At 35.2% G+C, this 20,109-nt stretch overlaps 1 protein-coding gene across 1 annotated transcript in view; it reads left to right on the top strand.

The window, feature by feature from the left end:
• LOC145694558 (dynein regulatory complex subunit 2-like) overlaps positions 1–19,344 on the top strand; it is a 41,976-nt gene extending 22,632 nt beyond the window's left edge. The window contains exons 7-9 of the mRNA XM_081770886.1: positions 12,248–12,442; positions 16,253–16,432; positions 18,798–19,344. Coding sequence (XP_081627012.1) covers positions 12,248–12,442; positions 16,253–16,432; positions 18,798–19,124 — 702 coding nt within the window. The 3' untranslated portion in view covers positions 19,125–19,344. The remainder of the gene's footprint in view (positions 1–12,247; positions 12,443–16,252; positions 16,433–18,797) is intronic.
• Positions 19,345–20,109: the final 765 nt, after the last annotated feature.

The raw sequence follows: 20,109 nt of genomic DNA, 5'->3' as shown, positions 1-20,109 counted from the left end.
CATCGTATGTTCATGCTTACACAGACTTGTGTAATGTTTTTTTTTTTTTTTTTTTTTTTTTAAGGCTCAGGCCCGTCTTTCAGAACCGGTATCTGAAAATTAAAACCGGCACGGGTTATCATCATTGCCTTTTATTTCTTTAATTTATTTTGTTTTGCATTTTGAAATAGGTGAAAGGGGATTTGAATTGGGGAGGGAAAGGAAACCACAAACAAGAAACAAGAGACAAGAAAACGAAACAAAAACGAAACAAAACAAAGAATGAGCAAAGAATAAACTATGCAAAACTCAACTATTGACTGTTGTAATTTCCAAAGTGCTATAACCATTGAGCTTGACCCTAACATATTCTAATATTAAACTATGCAATACGCAACTATCTACTAATACTATTTCCAGGGTATTTGACCATTGATCTTGATACTGACATGTTCTGATACTAAATTGTTTGCTAATCAAATCAAGATTATCTAAAACTCTTTCTGATCTGCGTTGTCATTTCCTACCTCTGTTTGGTATTTTTATTTATTTGATTTTGATCTTGTTAGTATTTGGTTAGTTACTTCTAACTGTTTAGCTACTTCTATTTTTGGTATATTTATGTCTGTACGTAATATTAGTATTATTATTATTATTATTACCATTCTTCTTCTTCTTCTTATTATTATTATTATTATTATTGGAGTTATTTAAACTTTGTTTCTTTACTTAGCTTGGTTGAGTTCATATTTATTAACTATGATTATTATGTTTTATTTTTTTTTAAATATGCTTTATTTATTTATTCTATTTCTTTTTAATTTAATTTAATTTACTTTATTTTTGAATTTAATGTTTATTTAGTGTTTATTTTTTACTACGTTATTTCATTTACTTTGATGGACTTCTTCTATCTTCAGGTTTCCCCTGTATGAGCTTGGTTTTCACCTGCTATTTCAAGTTTCTCTCCTGTGATCATATTTAATTCTTTCACTAATTATACACTGGTTTTTCCCTGTATATTTTGCCCGTTTCACACACTAAAAGCACTAAGAACACTAAGTTGACACATAAACCGCATTCACCAAAACACACTAAGCCACACTAGTCTTCACTAATCCATACCGCATTCCTCTTAATAGTCCCTTGAGTCTTCGTTTATTGAATGTTCTCGTGGTTGCAATAGATTTCCTCCCAATAACACAGGTTTGAGGTCCAGGGCTCACTCAGAGTACTTAGTGTGGATCCTGGTCCGAGGTATTCTTCCACCTGTGCCAATATAGGGATCAATCTCCATTAACATACCGTTATTGAGTCATTCACGAAGTAAACTTGTCTCCTATGGGGACATAGTCACAGCCAACACGCACACGGACACACAGATGGACCCGCCACCCGAAGGAAAGACACTTCCAAAAACACACTCTAGTGCGTCCGGAGTTCCGTTCCAAGTCACCTATGCCTGGAGACGCACTAGCACAACCACACTCGTCCTCCCCGGCAGATACGGAGTTCCAGTATCTTCCACGAGACGTTCTGAGGTCTCCGGTCCTGAGGAGAAACTGGATTCCATTGATCCTTCCACATTCATTCTGCTCTTGTTTTTCTTATGTGTTTTTCTCTATAGAATTGTTCTTTTTTTTAGTTTCGAGTAAAGGTCTGTTATTTTCTTCAGGATATTGTAATCTTTCTCGCTTCTCATTATATCAGCTATCGTCTTCTGTCTTATGTCCACCCTTTCCTTAAATAACTCTTCGAGCAAAGAGCACCAGAGTATATGATGCTCTGGTGTCCCCGTTTCACCACATTAGCAAATTGAATTGTCTTTGACCTGTATTTTTTGTAGGTAGGTTTCATATGGACCATGTCCCGTTAGAAAATGAATGAGTCCTGGGGCTGGGTCAAGAAACTTTATTTGTTCTCTGATTTCTACCGTTGGTATAATATTTCTAAGTCTTTGTGACTTAGCAGAGTGCTTCCATTCAATATTCCACATTTTTTTGATTCTTTCTTCAATCTCTTGGGCGCTTTCAAAAACATCACCCAACAGTGCCCTTACCTCTTCTCTATTATTCCTTTTCATCCAATAATTTGCCGCTCTCTGTACTGCTATTAAGTTCAAAGGCTTGACATCAAGTAACAAACACAGGGCATTGTTGGGGGTGGTGCTATATGCACCACTTAATCTCATCAGAAGGTTTCTTTGTGGTCTGATAAAGTTTTCTTTTATTCTCTTGTTTTGAAGCAGTCTGTGCACCCATATGCTAGATCCGTAAGTCATTGTAGCACATAGCAGGGTTTCGTGATACAATTTTAATATTGTGTTAGGCAATTTATATTTATTTTTACCTAGGGTTATCAATTTATTTGTCACCTTATTTCCTCTCGTAACGGTTTCTTGAATGTGTTTACCATAGTTCAGGTTTTCATCGATTGTTATCCCTAGGTATCTAAATTCTTTAACTCTGTCTATTTTATGATTGCCTAGTTTTATTTGTGGGCCTCTATTCAATTTTCTACCGAAAAGCATGTATTTTGTTTTTTGACTGATAATTTTAGTTTATTTTCTTGACACCAATTGTTTAGGTCTTCAACTATTGCATTTGTTTTCATTTCTATTTCTCTTCTTGAATTGGCTGATAATATTATCGCAATATCATCTGCGAAGGCTATTATTTTGTCTATTAGATTGTTAGCATTAATTTTTCTAGGCAGGGTTGTATCAAAATGTCCCACATTAAGGGTCCTAATATTGAGCCCTGTGGGCAGCCTTTTTCATTACGAATTTGCAACTCCTCTTGCTCCATTTGTACTGAGATCCATCTGTTCCGAAAATAGTGTTTAATGATAGTTATCAAATAGGTTGGCATTTCTAGTTTAACTAATTTATCGACCAATGATGGGACCCATAGGTTGTCGAATGCTCCCTCTATGTCTACGTAGAGCGACAGGACATATTTACTTTCTGAATTACTCATTCGAATTTGTTCTATGTACTTATTCAGAGCGTCTTCTGTTGATCTGCCCGCTCTGAAGCCAAACTGTAGCGTATCTTCACTCATATTCCTATGTTTGTTAATCCTATTTGCTATAATCTTTTCGTATATTTTACTTATGTTTTTTAGCAGGCAAATTGGGCGATATGAGCTTACATCAGTTGGGTCCCTGTCTTCGTTTTTTTAGCAGGATTATTAATTTTGACATTTTCCATGAGTCCGGAAATTCTTGCCGTTGTAGTAGTACATTGCAAAGTCTTGTCAGGTACGGGGTCCATATTTCTCTATTTTTCGTGAAGACTTCATTTGGTATTTCATCCAATCCTGGTGATTTTCCTGTTTTTAGTTTCCTAATGATGTTTTCGATTTCTTCATTTGTTCCCATGTCTTCCTTATTTACCGGTTCTACTTGTGTCGGCTCTTCGAATTTTCTTCTTATTCGTTTCTGATCTTCTGTTTCATCTTCCATTATATCCTTCGGGAAAAACTTTCGTGTTAAATTTTCAATGGTTTCCTTTCTAGTTACTGTATAAGATCCGTCATTTTTTCTTAACGTGCAAAGTGTTAAGGGGTTTATTTTCTTCATTATTAATTTGTATGGAAATCCCCACTGATCAAGCTGTATGTTTTTGGTTAGGAATAGTTCCCAGCTTCTTTTCTTTGCTTCTATGATTTCTGTTTCATACTCTTCTTTGGCATTCCTATAAGCTAAGAGTCTTCTTTCTTTCAAATTTGGAATTGCTGTGGCTTGGTAACTTTTTCTTTTTGCTCGCACGATTTTTCTTAATCTTTCCAGTTTAGGTGACCAAAAATCGCCATATCCTACTCTCTGCGTGGTTTTAGGAGTGGATGCCTCTATTGCCAATTTAGTAGCCTGTTCAATTTTTTGTACTAATTCGTCACTGCTTTTGTCTATGTCCAATTGTGGTAAGGTAAGCTTCTTTTTAAAATTTTCCCAATTTATCTTTTTAATGTTTAACCTTTCTTTATTCTTACTTGGTGTATTTAATTCCATGTTAAATGTTATTATTTCGTGATCGCTTGTTGTTTCTCGATCCCATGTATGCCAATCTGTAATGTTATCAACTAAATTTGGGGTACAGAGTGTTATATCAATATAAGAGTCTCCTCGGGAGCCCACAAACGTTGGTTTGTTTCCAGTATTTACGATTACTAATCCATTCCGGGCTATGAAATCTTCCATAATTTCTCCTCTTGTATCTGTAGAGGGTGATCCCCAAGCAGTACTCTTAGCATTCGAGTCTAGAACAAACAATATTTTCTTTTCAGGATTCTGCCAAATGATTTGTTGAACTTTACCTATAAATATTTCAATGTCTTTGCTATACTGGAAATATGAATTGACTATCCAAAAGGTGTCTGTTCCTTTCGTTATTTCTATACAGATTATCCAATTGTCACAATATTGTGAAAGTTTTATAGCTTCAATGTTCCTGTTCATTATTACTGTGGCTGCTTGGGGTTCTTCACCTCCGTATATGATTTTACTTGTTACAGGAAAAGTTGTTAACTTGTTGTTATGCAGATATGGCTCCTGTATGGCTAAGATATCTATGTTGTTTGTTTTTGTAAATCTTCGTAATTCCATTGTTGCTATTTTCGATTTGTGCGAATTGTTTTGTGCTATTCTAATTGTTGTTAACGTGTTATGCATATTTGGTATAAACATAGGCATCCATCCCCGTTTTACTGTAGTCGAAACAAATCCTACCATGCGCATTTACCAGTTGTTTATAGACATTCTCTAGATCCCAGTGGATGTCTCTTCTTTCGTATACCTCATCTATTAGATCTAGCAACTCCCATCCATTAGCTGGCAGATCAAACGTTCTTAGTTCCAATCTATCTATTTCTTCTAAGACCGGATATGTAATCGTTCTTCCTTTTTCGTGGATGTCTCTTACTAGTTGTCTAAATGCTACGTTCAGTATGTTTTTATCTTCAAGCTTGGCTAATCTGTATAGATGGTTCATATTGGGGTACAACATTTTGGGCTCATTACATATTGTTTTCTCTTCTTCTTCAGTAGAGGTTATCGTGTTGTCTTGTATCCTTTTCTCTTTTGGTGGAAACAGATATTTCTGTTCTCCCGGTGTGAATGAGATTAATGTTTTCTTCTTTGTATCTCCTTGCTCAGTTGGTGTGATGTCTGTATTCTTTATTCTATTTTCAGGTTCCATTTCCATGTTAGTCATCCTAATTGACCCTTTTAATTCTTTTTCTTCTTTTATGTCGGTTTGAATATATTTGCCCTTGGTTGAAATAGTTTGTTTTCTCTTTCTGTTTAAAAAATCTTCTAATCTTCGTTTATCCCTTTTTTTCTTACTGGGCGGTTTGTTGCGTTTCTTATTTTTTAGTTGTGCTCTTTTATCCATAATTTATCTTGCTTATTATCCGTTCTCGTGCCATCCTGTACGATACACATTCTTCTGTGTTGGGTGTTTGACATTCCTTATGTCTCAACCTGCACGGTACGCATATGTTTTTATTCCTATCTTCACACTCGTCGCTATTGTGTCTTTTTGAGCCACAGTATCTGCACACTTTTCCATCCTTAGCATCACAGTGCTTCATTACATGGCCAAAATCCTGACAAACGTAGCACTGTGGTACTACGATGAAATCTTTGACTTTGTGTGACTCGTAGTCCACGTATACTCTATCTTTGCTTATTAATACCTTCCTTATACCTGGCGTTACTTCAATCACCAGATGGCATTTCTTTTGTCCTTTCTTGCCTGCTCTAAATCTGGCTTTGATCTTCTTTGCCTCTTCCATTTCTTCCTCTTCAAAATCCTGCTCTATTATGACAGCTACAATTGTGTAATGTGTTATTTGCCTCACCCTATCTAACTTTTGATTATCCTCACTTCGGGGACCATAGCCTGATTGACTGATAGAAGTCATTTGGTCTTAAGCCTCGCTCCCGCGGGAAATTTAAAATTAGCCACTCCACCGGGTCACGTAGTATGACGTCATGAGGTCAGGTGGTCTTAGGTCCTGCCCTCGCGGGTAATTTGAAATTAGTCCCTCACCGTCTTTTATAACTGGGGTTTTGAGTGAAAGGGACTATGGGTGTTTATCTCGTTTCCTTTTATGGGGCATAAAATTTGGAGAATTCTATCCTTTTTGATGAACGCTTTCTTACCTTATATCGTTATATAATTGACAACATGTCCTGGAAGGAGATGTATATATAGCTCACCGTAAATTTTCTCGTTCCCTTTTACGATATAAAATTTTGGTTTTTTCTTTTTTTGACCTCTTTGCTAATATTTCATATCATTATGAAACGTTATATGGGGTCTTTCACGTGCTATGACGTTAAGAGTTCGCATAGTTTTAGGCCACAGCCTTGCGGTAATTTAAAATTACCCTATGACGTCCTTAAACCAGGATTTTAAAATGTCTTTTACTTAGGGCTGTGGAGATCTAACAGCGAATATATCAACACATTTCTGAAAACCAAGCTGGAAGCTTCTGGATGGCCGGGCAGTTACGTCACCGATGAAGAAAAACAAAGATATCTTCAGGTGGCTCAACAACGTGAAGGAATAACTTTGATGCATCGAATATAATGTCAAATTCAGCTCGTCATAGTCTCGTAAAACTCTGCTTGAATGCATTTTGGGGAAGGCTCATCATAAAAGACAATTTCACCTAGACGACCATCATTAACTATCCCAAAGCATTGTATCACAAATTAATAGCTCCAGATATATTGTAAACCAATTTCCCAGTAATAATTCGTTCTTATACCTTTATTGGTAGTATGAAGAAGATATTCCAATACAAAATCGCTATTCTAATATTATCAACGAAACATTTACGATATGCCATCCTCGCTTGAAACTCTGCAAATATTTAGAACTGCTTCAAGAAAGTGTGTTATATTTTGATACAGACTCTGTAATATTCACGCAGAGACCATCTGAACCTACGATGAGGCATTTCTTGGCTTAATGTCAAACGAATTTTCAGATTTTGGAAAAATGCATACATTCAGAAATTCGTGTCTGCAAGTCCAAAACAGTATGCCTTACAAATCTATGATAGATGAAGTCAACCTATTATGTATGCGACATTCGTGGATTTACACTTAGTTATACAGTGAGCCAAAAGTTAAATTTCTATAGTTTTGAACTAATGATCGTTAAACACTCCCATGAAAAAACATCCATTGGTACACCGCACAAAATTTACAGAACTCAGGATCATAATCTTGTTGTAGAAGAAGAAAGTACAGTTTCAATTATAGAAAACGCCTAATAATACCTGACACTTATGAGACACTGTCTTATGGGTATAAGAAAGCAAAAACAGAGGAGAAAATTTAAGGTGGATCAGTAGATGTTCTCGGTGCTATGATAAAAACTGCTTGAATAGTGCGGCGTTGCCAGGTAGTGTTGAGTGTTTACTTATGCCAGATAATAAAGGAAGTAATCATGGAATTCTGCTTGGATACTTACTGGAGATATTAGTTTTTTGACCCTTACCGCAATTCACAGCTAAGTTCAGCTTCTCGAACTGCAACGCTAGAATCCAGGAATTAAACGTACAAATTTGGCAATAATCCATTATGGCGTCTGCGCAAGTTTCTTCTCAAAATCTATTTCCTTAAATGTAAATTAATATTTAAATGAAATGTGAAACATAACATGAAAAATGGTTAAACAATATATCTATTTTGTAATAAGATCGTTACTTTAAAGTACTTTGCACATTCAAATAAATATTTCATAAAATTGAGCACTTCTTGTAAGATCTAACATCAAGTGCCATCTTGTGTGCTTATTGTAAAACGAATCAAATATTTTTCTTTTATTTGTTCTTTTTCGATATCAGAAGACACAATCAAATGAATCAGAGTCTTGTGTTGTAGCTGAAGCATAACTTTATTTTATAGTACAATATTTAAAATATGTAACGTTTCATTGCGCAATAGTTAAGGAAACGACCTGAAATATGTATTGACTTTCGGGTAATGATCCACCACCAACGAAGCTGCTAAATATAAAATTCACCTTACTTACCCTACTTAGTTGCGCAATTGGCTGGTAAACAAGACGTATTCGCACTATGTCTCATACTGCAATGAAAACGTTGCAACAATACCCACTTTCTTCTTTACATTAGGGCTGTTCTGATAATCGAGTAATCGATAACAATTCGATAAAATTTCAAAACCGTTTCATCGATAAAGAATTTTAATTTTATCGAATTATCGAACTTTCGAGACTCCCGAAATGTTTGAGACTCTCGAAATGTTCGAGAGTCTTGAAATGATCGAGACTCCCGAAATGTTCGAGACTCTCGAAATGATCAAGACTCCCGAAATGTTCGGGACACTCGAAGTGTTCGAGACACTCGAAATGTAAGAAACATTAGACAACTTCGAGACACTTGAACTGTTCGAGAGTCTCGAATTGTTTGAAAGCAGCAAATACAGAAATATATCAATATGATCGCATTTGTTGAGTCGCTTGAATATTTTGAAAAGTTCGGGATTATCGGAGTGTTTGGAAGAAACAATGTATTCCAGGTTATCATAGTTGTATATAATATATATTACATATATGCAGAGTGTTCATTTTAAAACTTCTCTCCTTAGCAATGAAGTGAAGGAAAAGTTTTTTCCCACAGATCTGTACAAGGTTTAACCAGTCTGTCAGAAGAGAGAAAGAAAAAGAGAAAACATGCATCACCGGAATGCAATTTGAATCCAAGACACCATTATGCTACTAATAGTCATTTTGCCGATTGCGCCAATAACGGGGCAGGCAGAAAAATAATTTTACATATGATTTCAACAAATACAACTTTGCAATATCTTATCAGATGAAAAAAGTTGTTTGACTAGTTTGGCTACAAGAAGGAATCATTGGAGAGGTGAAGGAACCGAACTGTCCATCACTACTTTTGATAATACCCGAAACTTCGATAATACTCGAAATGTCGATAATACCCGAAACTTCGTTAATACTTGAAATGTCGATAATATCCGAAACTTCGATAATACTCGAAACTTCGATAATACTCGAAATTTCGATAATACCCGAAATTTCAATAATACTCGAAATGTCGATAATACCCGAAACTTCGATAATACTCGAAATTTCGATAATACCCGAAACTTCGATAATTTCAAATACTCGAACGATTTCGAGTAACCGATGACAACTCGATAAACTTTCACTCCCGAAGTTCGATAGGTCCTCAGCCTTATCGAACACCCCTACTTTACATCTTGGCTTCTGGGCTCTCATGTTGACAATATAAACGAAATAACATTCATAATTTTAATACTGCATATTCTTTGTATTTGGTCTTTGTAATTCTAGTTTGTTAATTCGGCTAGTATTGCACGTAGAATTTGAAACAACAGCATGAGTATAAAATCGATAGTGCCAAGTTTAATATTTTGAAGTTCTAAGATCGACAGGAAGCGATCTATCTAGAACAGAAGTCGTTTTGATTGTTTTAAATTTTTAAAAAAGGAAAGAATTTTTTGGGGATTCATTGCTATACGCAATCTAATTTTACATATTTTTGCTAGTAAGCGATTTAGATAAGAAAGGAATAAAGCCGTGAGAGAAGTGAGCAATAATTTTACAGCCACCTTGTGACCGAATTAATCTTGTAATACGAGGAATAGACGGATCTAGCTTAATGTGAATCGAGTTAAGACCTAACAACCTTATTCTATGTACTCGTATGCAAAGAATAATGTAGCAAAAGAATGAAGGGTATTTTCTTTTATATGCAATGTATGTTATCATTAAAGAAAATATGGACTCTTTTACATGTAAAATGCATAACAAAAATTGTATTTGATATCGCGAAACATGTAAACCATTTTGTAGACTTTATATTTTCAACCCTGGTTCGATCCCAACTCGTGCCGTGTGGAATTGTGGTGTGGTGGTGCCCATGGGTTTTCTCGGGGTTCTCCCGTTTCCTCCTACTTTCTTCATTCCACAATTTCACTCATCTCTCATCATCACTGTCTCCTTTAGCCCGACCGCCATAACCGTGGGACGTAAAACTTAAAGATTATATTTCATTTTTATTTTTTCAATTAAAACTTTGCACGTTCTCTATTCAAAAACTCACTAATTGGTAGAAACCGTGATCAAATAGTTATATGGGGCTGTGGTAGCTCAGTGGTAGAGCATTCACCTGTGATGCGTGGGGTTCCTGGTTCGATTTCCGCTTGCACCAAGTGAACTTTGTCGTGGACGAACACCGTATGCATGGGTTTTCCCGGGGTTCTCCCGTTTCCTCCCACTTTATTAATTCCACCATTGCATTCATTCATCATAATCACCGTCTCATTAGGCTAGTCGGTATAACCCTGGGACGTAAAACTGAATTAAACAGTTATACAGGGTGTTTCAAAACAACACCGACAACATTTGGGAGGTGATTCCTGACACTAAGATAAGACAAAAAGTATAGACCAACCTGGGTACACACATGCTTCCTTTCGGAGTTATAGGCTGCCGAAAACGTGAAAAAATGAACTTTAAAAGTCCATAGCTAGAGTACTATGAGACCTGACGGAGTCGGGTCAAAACTTGATTTAGGACTTAGTATGTGCTCTATCCAAATATCCATGTGTCAGTGTAATGCGGGATTTCCGCAACATTTTTTAAATATATTTAGTTGGTGAGTACTTCAGATTATATGCCCATAGCCAAACTCTCTCTATAAAAACTGTTCCGTGAGTGTCTTAGGATTCTAAAACATGTATTTTTGGATAGAGCACGTATTAGTTCCTAAATGAAGTCTTGACCCGATTGCGGTAGGTCCCATAGTTTTGGAGCTATGGTGCTTTGTACTTCATTTTTTCATGTTTTCGGCAGCCTATAACTCCGAAAGGAAGTATTTGTGCATCCAGGTTGGTCTACACTTTTCGTCTTATTTTGGTGTCAGGAATCACCTCCCAAACGTTGGTGTTGTTTTGAAATACCCTGTATATATATTTAAACTGTATTGAAACATTGAATGTTTACTTACTGAATTTATTTCTAATACTGTATAATTTTATAACTTTATACCTGTATATTTGGAGCCTTTTTTAAACAAAGCTGTACGTGTTGAACGTGAGGATGTGTAGGTTCACAATAAGATGATATTACTAGTATTGCAAATAGAGACTTGAAGTTCATGTAACCGCTGTTACCGGTGGTGACACTAAAGAAAGTAGAATTATTGAAGTTTATAGTAGTTTAAACAATTCGTAGCAATGTTTCAAAAGAATATTTAAAAAAAAATACTTCCTTTTATTGACTGAATTGATGTGTAAAGTCAATTGAGAACGTTATTACCGGCGAGGAGAAGTGTAAAAGTAAATTCAATAGGAGACATTGATTCCTGTCATTTCATGGGTCTGTGGTAGGTCAAACGCCTACTAAGGTGCACTGTTACCGCTTAGCTTGACGGTAATATTCCAATTTCCTGTGAATGCGGTTTCACTGAGGCACCGGACACCACGTGGTAAATATGTTGTTTCCAAAGTAGATTCAGGGTTGCCACGTTATAAACAACTGTTAAGATTGTTAAATAAATAAATAAAAAAAATAGAAAGGAAAAAGGGAATACCTGATACTGTAACAAATTGTATTGCATTTGACAATTCAGAACCATGGAATAAACTTTGGTAAGACTTTCAGTGATACGTAGCTTAAAAGTCAACTTATAAACTGCTAATTTCAGGTTGCTTTGAGAACATCTGTTCTCGGGGTTAGGTATTTTTATATTCGTGCAAAGACTGATCAGTGTTATATATGTTTATTTCTGGCCTTTAAAACATTTTGAGTGAGTAAATCTCACTGTCTGGGGGGTAATTCTCTCCGAGTAATGACCGGTAACATCTGTGATTACTCACGCCACGCCAGGGGCGCCCGTGGTGTGGTTTCCAAGGGGAGTTCCAAGAAGGGAGCAAGTATAAGCGACATTTCAAATGTAGTCTCAAATTTTGCGGTAAATAATCTAAAATATCTATTGGGTTTTCGATCTTCAAAAGCACAATTTCCTCTAAAGGGGAGGAGTGAGCGCCCCACCTTGCCCCCCCCTGATGGGCGCCCTTGCGCCACGCTGTTGATTATAAATATTTAAGTTCATTTGCCTTGTTTGTCTGCTGTAATGAATTTGAAACTATTGATACTTAAATAGTACATTTGAAAACAAACTAATTTAGTATATCAAAATTTCAAATGATTATATCATTTATTGGGCAATAATTGCAGGAAAAGATTCGCGATTTCCGACGACGCCTAATGCACGATGATCTATCGTGTCAACATAAAGTATTGCGCCTTCGAGACCAAAGAACAGAGTGCATCCAATTGTTTCAGATTATACGGGGAAGATTAGACGAAGAGAAGGCACGACAGGAGGGAAATATAAAGAACCTCACCCTTGCCAGCAACAACACGATCAAAGTAAGTTTATCTTCTGATCAGGAAAACGACAGAAATTATAATTAGACTTTGTCTTCTGGAAGCTAAAATCTACTAGATGAAAAGTATAATCACTTTCATGGTCTGCTATAAGAAAGTCAGCCTTCTTTTATCTACTTTTGTATGATATCTTGTAGCGCACATTTGAAATATTTGGCTTATTTTAGCTTACTTAGAAGCAATTGTAAATAGTATTTTATTTGTAGAACTTAATAATTGTATTCTATTTGTAGAACTTGTAGCTTTATAGGATCTATAGGTTTACACTGTTAAACTGTAGAAGGTAGAGACCTGCACGGGCCAAATTTTTCGACCCGAGCCCAATCCAGCCCGAATGTACCTAGGCCCGGCCCAGCCCGGCCCGAAAAGTTTTGGAATTTTTCGGCCCGAGCCCGGCCCGGCCCGATAAGTTTTTAAAATTCTTGGCCCAAGCCCGGCCCAGGTCCGATAAATTTTAAAAGTTTCATTTTGTAACATTTTTCACGGACACACTTCTTCAACGTTTGTCTTTATTCTAATTATCGTTTAACGAAAGTCAATAATTATTAAAGAATTGCAATTAATCGGCCCCAGCCCGGCCCGGCCCAAAGAAATAACAGAGTCGGCCCGCCCAAGCCCGGCCCATGCAGGTCTCTAGTAGAAGGAGGACAGAGCACGAAGATTTATTGATTGGATAAAGATAACACAGGTTGTAGAAACACTCATCAGAAAACTTCAGAAATAGGACACATCAGGTGAGTTTCATACTATTTACAAAATGCGATAATTTCACACGTTGAAGAGTTTATACAATCCTCATTTAAATAGTTTTGTATTTTTCCTTACAACATACAGTACGTTTTACAACTTTTTTCTTCACAAGAAAACTCTACCATCTTTTTCTTAATAAATCGATCCGAGAAAAGCCAGAGGGATGGCTCAAAATTTATTCAAAAAACCTCAGAAACTGGACTTAATACCAAGTTTGTAAACATATTAATAGCATTTGATCTCTGTATTATACACAAAAGTTATTCTTGAACTCCCTTATGGCTATATGGTTCACTTACGTACTTTCAGTGTAGGAGACCCGGTCCGGTTCCTACTGGAACCTCTGTAGTTCCGATCCCATGTTGAGCTCCATGTCCCATGTAGCCTCGGTGATGAACGGGACGTTAAACTCCAAAACAACCAAATCCAAATGTTATTTTTAACATTGTGATTTATTCATGATTCATATTGAGATTAGGAATGTAAATCACCAAATTTTTGCTTACTCAGTTGACAGTTAAATCCTGTCTCACTAAGTGTACCGTACATTCGAAATATTTTGTCCTAAAAACTTTTAATATATTATTCCAACTTAATATTTCTAAGGATCCTCTTGGCTTATTATTAAAATAAGTTCTTAAAGTTCCGAGAGAAAGTAAAATTATTCAGATTTTTAAAGAAGAAAACCGATCTCATATTTGAAAATAAACTTTTTTCGATTATAAATGAGATAGTGAGTATTGTGTGTGATACCATTATTTTATTTATTTTTTTTTTTTTTGTTATCAAGAAGTAATAAATAAAAGAGTAGTTTCTAGAGAACAGTAGCTTTTCTAGATATTATTATTAGGAGAATATTATTCACTTTAGAACTCAAAATAATCTACAAGTAGTGCTCTACTACTGACTACTACTGAGAGTTATTGGCATTATTACTGACGGTTAAACTACCTGAACCTGCGCTCTCTACATAGCGCATCATTCACATATGAGCACGAATCTCCTTGTCATTCCTCACAATATCTGCACATGTCCCTTTACAGACACAAATGCAGGACATCTTGATAAAAAAAAAAAAAAAAAAAAAAAAAAAAAATCGGCAAGGGTTATTATAAACGGGAGATTTCTTTCGATTTGCTCTATCTTGCTCCGTTTGTTATATCTCTCGCTCCGTTTGCAATATTTAAGCCTACTTCCTATTGTAGTTTCTAATTCATGTATGATCATTGTTTTCATTCTTTTCACATGCAGTATGTAATAAGCAAATACATTACATACACAATTAATTATAATATTAGTGATATACGGTGTTCATTAGATAAAACAGTCCAAACAATAAAGATTCATCTTACAAGATACATTCGCGAAGTGTCCCCTCGGGGTTCGTCTAAAATTGATTTAAATGCAAAGTTCTTCGCGGCCCAAAGTGTATTGTACTAATTTTAGCGGCCCATACGGGTAATTTGCATATTTATGGGCCTTTATATATCCGTAACTCATACACTACTATAACGCTTGGTCACAAAATTGCTTTTAGTTTCTTTAGATGTAACTGTATATGAATGTGGGCGTATGCAAAACAAATGGGATCAAGTACTGTTTCTCTGGCACGTATTATCCACACCAGCCGCCATCTTGGATCCGCCATATTGGATTCAATTTTCGGTTTTACAAATAGGAATAGGAACATGTGATAAATCAAACTCATACAAATTTTCTCGGAAATTCATTGGTGTAGTGAGTTTTACGGTAGCTTATACCATTTGCAAGATATTGCGTGTTAAATGTGAGGCACTTAACAAATTCAACCATTAAAAAGTTTTCAGGGCCCCGTATGTATATGTGATCTTTTACGTGATTTATTGTTGACGAAATGTTTTCTGAACGTACAACACACAGACGTAAATAGGATACGGTAGATCTTCACCAAAATCTGGTCGTATCTAGATTTACATTAGGCATTTTGTTCGTAATACATACTTCCTTGTTCGTAGTATAACATGGAAGTAATAACAATCACTCACAGAAGATTATGACACCAATGTTGTAGAGAGTCTGTTTATACCTACAGTACTTTTCCAGTTAGAAATTGTTTTGATTTGTCAACATCAAAAACGTAAGCGAAACTGATATTACTCTGCAATGTCTATTCTCGAAGTGCCTAGAGGGATTTAACATGTAATATCTCGCAATTGGTACAAGCTACAGTAAAACTCACTACACTAATGAATTTCCGAGAAAATTTTGTATGAATTTGATGATCACATGCACCTATTCCCATTTAAAAAAAAAACGAAAGTTAAATTCAATATGGCGGATCCAAGATGGCGGCCGTTGTGGATAACACGTGTCAAAGAAGCAGTGCTTGATCCAATTTGTTTTCCATATGCCCACATTCATGTTCAGTTACATCTAAAGAAACTAAAAGCAATTTTGTGACTGAGTGTTATAGTAGTGTATGATTGAATTCCGGGTATATGAAGGTTCATAAATATGCAAATTACCCATATGGGCCGCTAAGATTAGTACAATACACATTGAGCCATGGAGAGCTTTGCATGTAAATCAGTTTTACACGAATCCCGAGGGGACACTTCGCGAATGAACCTTGTTAGACTGGAGAAATGGTTATCCTTCTTTTTCATTATGATTTGGCCATAAAACAAACGCCTGAGTGATACACAACTCCTGTGTACAAAAGTGTAGTGTTGAAATATATAACTCGTAGAACATGCTATTTTATTTATTTTTTTTAATTTCAACACTAGTGTACCCCTAAAATGTAATAAAGAAATAACGGTCATATTTTTTGAATATCCAATTAAAACGGCAATCTACACAAAATTTGGAATCGACCAACGAAAACGGCACGTTCCTGGCACTTGTGGTTTTCGAGATCTTATTGTTGAAAGGATTGGAGACAAACATACAAAGTTTTCTTTGAAGACAAACATATAAACATGTATGTTTTCATTTTTGGTATTTGGAAATCTAAAATAGTGAATTCATCTACTTCAGATACTTCATCCTTTAATATTGTAGGAGCTGACCCGAATTCGGGAAAAAGGAGAGCGCATTCTACGCTATATGGCTATATGTCACCATTTTGAGACCCAAAGAGACAAAGTAGTGCCCTTTTATGAATCGTCGGCCCTCAATGCAGACGAATTAGATCAAGCACAGCAAGAGATCACGAAGCCGTTTACGTTGAAAATAAACAAGGTAAGAAATTTAAGTTACTCTTAGTTTCTAAATGCCCTGAAGGTGTTTACATACCAAATCTTTTGAAAAAAAAAACTTGAATAGAAAATACATATTATCATAGATCAGTAACTGGCAACATTTAATACCTTCAAATTGATGCTTCAATGTCACACAACTTGAAACGAAGCTACCATTTGAAATAAAAAAAAAGAAAACCTCTTTAAGATTTCTATACGGTCTTCATTTATCCCAAACATTTTAAACTAATTTTTGAATTAACCCTTTCCAAATATATTCTGACAATTCTGACAAGCCTTGTTACAATTTAAAGAATTTATTGTATAAATATCTCATAGATTTTAAAGGTTAAACAGTACATGTACTTTAGAGTACACAAGGTAACTTTAAAGATATAATTGATTCTTTAAACTTCTGACGTTATTTCTTGAATTGTAAATTTTAATATACCTGGGTTAGTAAAGCTCTTTTTTTGCAATCTAAAATGAAAGTGCTTCAATTTCTGCTTGAAAAGAGTAGTGAATGTAAGCTGTTTGGATTCTTTGTAATAAGTGTTAAATGTTTTGATAGTATAGATCAGGATGTACTTTACTCTTTTGTGTTAATCAGTCAAAATCATTGGAGCTAAATGCTTTGTTTACTTTAATCTTATGAAACAAATTCCATGCTGCAGCAATCATGTCAAATAACGACAAGTAATCTGCATTTCCGAGTGATTACGAAAATCAGACTTAGGCGAAAGGGTAATTAATTTGTAATTGAAGAAATGAATTCCAACAAGAATATAATTTATTATAAACAAACCAACAAGTAGCTAATATATATATAACAAATTGAAATTATTCCTTTATTAAAGTGTCACGGTCTGAAAGTCGAAAGCTGACCAAACGTTAATACAAATATTGAACATTTAATAAATAATTTAGTATAAATTTAGAGTCCAATTTCTGAAGCAAATATTTATGACTGATTTCATTAATTATCCAATATTAACAGCATCAAATATAGAAGGACTCTGGTTCATATCAAAATTGAGTGCCCAATACACGTTATAATGTTAAGTCGAATGGACAAAACATAAAAGGATACAATTTGGAATAAGCATATATTAATCACTGAATAAGATATTGTCCGTAGACCTTAATACAAACCAATCATTATCACAGTTTAACGAATCATCTTCGTGACACAATTAACAAAACCCTTTTCACTTTTAACACAACCACTATTAGATGTTGATGTCAGTCATTACCTTTATAGAATGCAAGATATGATAGGTCATCTCAAGCGACGTAAGTTCATAGATGCAAGTACTATTATGAGGAAAAGAAATATTCACTTTTTCTACCTCAAGTTCAAATCCAAAATTTGTATTTTTCTTTTTCATTTATGCTGCAATGCTATTCTGTTTTTTCTACAGAAGTTTTCACTTAATTTTTTTATTTTATTTCGAAACAAAATATTTCTGAAGCTTAAATAAAATGCTTTAGGTTTCCGTTACGGATTTTAAGTATTAGTTAGAATATTCATTTTCTTAGAATAAATTCTTTAGAGAGATTGGCTTAAGAACTTTGCCACTTGCTTCCATGTATGTTAAGTTTGTCTCCAAGTTCTGATGTTGTGGGTACACACCAACTTATAAATATGCTTTATAAAACGACAACAGAACAAATAAGAACAGATATCCTCTGTCTTTTGATAGTTATTATGAAGTTATAATGACTTGATAGGAAAAATTGCCGAGAATTGTCATATACCGTACAGGTTGGACTTGTTGTAATTCAGAATCTGTGTACAGGATACAATATAGATAGACCAAAGACAACATGAAGAGAGTTTGATGGTAAAGATATACGTAAATTGAAGATTGTAGGCCTGAACGTCTAGGATGATGTAAGGAAATTCAAGATTTGAAGATTAATTCAGATTGCCAAGATTGAAAAAGCATAACTCTCTTCTGTATTCTATGATACACCTGAGCTGTAGATAGATAAGTCGAGTAGAATAACGATATATCCTAGGACTCATAGATACATATCTTTCTGTCAATATAGCAAGGTAACCTAATGTTAGTACATTTGAGCCTGCCAACTGGAGCTACTGTGTTTTAGATTATTTAATTAGCTGACTACCCACAACAGTTATCCAGCAAAGATAAGACCTTCTGGTAATAAACCTCACTAATAATCAAAAGTTAGCAGATATTGTAAGAGTATTTTGTTGAAGATATACTTAACAACCTGATTTTTCAATAATAGCTAATAGGGAAATGAAAATCGAATCTAATGATTGTCTAATCGTATACCTAAATTTAATTCTATATTGGTTTCGGATAATCTTTATTCTTCCTCCTCTTATTTTCTAGAGCGCTGTCCCACTTAATGATTTGGAAGGTTTTTGGCAGAGGTATAACAAAGTTCTGTTGGACCGTGCTGCACTGAAACTCCATCGCGAAGCGTTGATGGTACAAAACCAACATTTAGTACAATGCCTCAAACGCTATGTTTCCAGCATACCCATTGGGGAAGAAGAAGTAAATTATACGCCGGAACTGTTACAGTTCGAGGGAGATCAAGTAGTCACAACTTCCGCAATGCAACCATCTCTGGCTTTAGATCAAAGAGTGAAAAAACCTAAGTCGGGTGTAGTATGCATAGAAGCAGCTCATGTTTATAAGAATTTACTTTATTAAAAGAAAAAATTAAGATCAGTTAATTCAGCTTAGATTTCTGTTGTTAAAATATTTCCTGAAGGGCTTACAGGAGTTTTGATATTAAGTTCTAAAAGAAGATAAATTATAAATAATGTAAGTTTTATATATATATACTTACAGTAACACTATTCGGAAAACGCCCACTTTTGAAAGCATCATATTTTTAGGTTTTAATGCATAATAAAGATCTCACAGAAACAAATAACATACGTCTTTGATTAATTTATTTTCATGTATGGATATAAACCGTCACAATATTTTTCTTTGAACAATCATTTTCAACTGATCAGGGTATGGCGCAGAAGGGCGTTTTAAAATTTAAGAAATAACAGACAAACGTTCGAGAAAAGAAGGAAGGTATATGAAATAGGAGATTGGAATAAAGAAATGTTCCTTCTAGAGGCACATACATTCCACACGTTTAATTGTAACTACTTCGATCCTACATCTATTTTTAAAATATGGACTTGGTGCCCGGATGTAATAAGAGTGCCTGAACCACTGTGATACTAGGTAGTACAGTGGCCTCTCAAATTGCGTTATATACTTATTCATTTGAGGATCTATATACCTACACGTACTGCAAATCGCATGTTTTCACTCTAAGCACGTGTTTTTACAATTATAAACAAACTGTGGAAGATGATAGAAGGAGACTGCACTTCCAGGAAGAAACGAAGAGAATTCGGAAAATTACGAAGAAAGCCGACTACCCCTCCATGGGCCCTTCCTCCAAGCAGATGGCTATAAAAGAGGACGACGGAACCAATAAGTTATCAGAGCCAGTACTGATCGTTCACCTACAATAGCCTATCTTTCTGCCAAGGCCGCCATGGACTACGAAGATCTCCCAGGGCTGCTATGAGCTACGAGTATAAACGATCCCATCTGAGGCCGCTCTGGGCTGACAAATATCCTTTATTTTACCGAAACCACATCGTGTGCCGAGGGGCTTTGTTTTAAT

Source organism: Thermobia domestica, chromosome 9 (genome assembly GCF_964235325.1).
Source record: "Thermobia domestica chromosome 9, izTheDome1.hap1.1, whole genome shotgun sequence".
Lineage (NCBI taxonomy): Eukaryota > Metazoa > Arthropoda > Insecta > Zygentoma > Lepismatidae > Thermobia > Thermobia domestica.
This window is presented reverse-complemented; position numbering and strand designations above follow the sequence as displayed.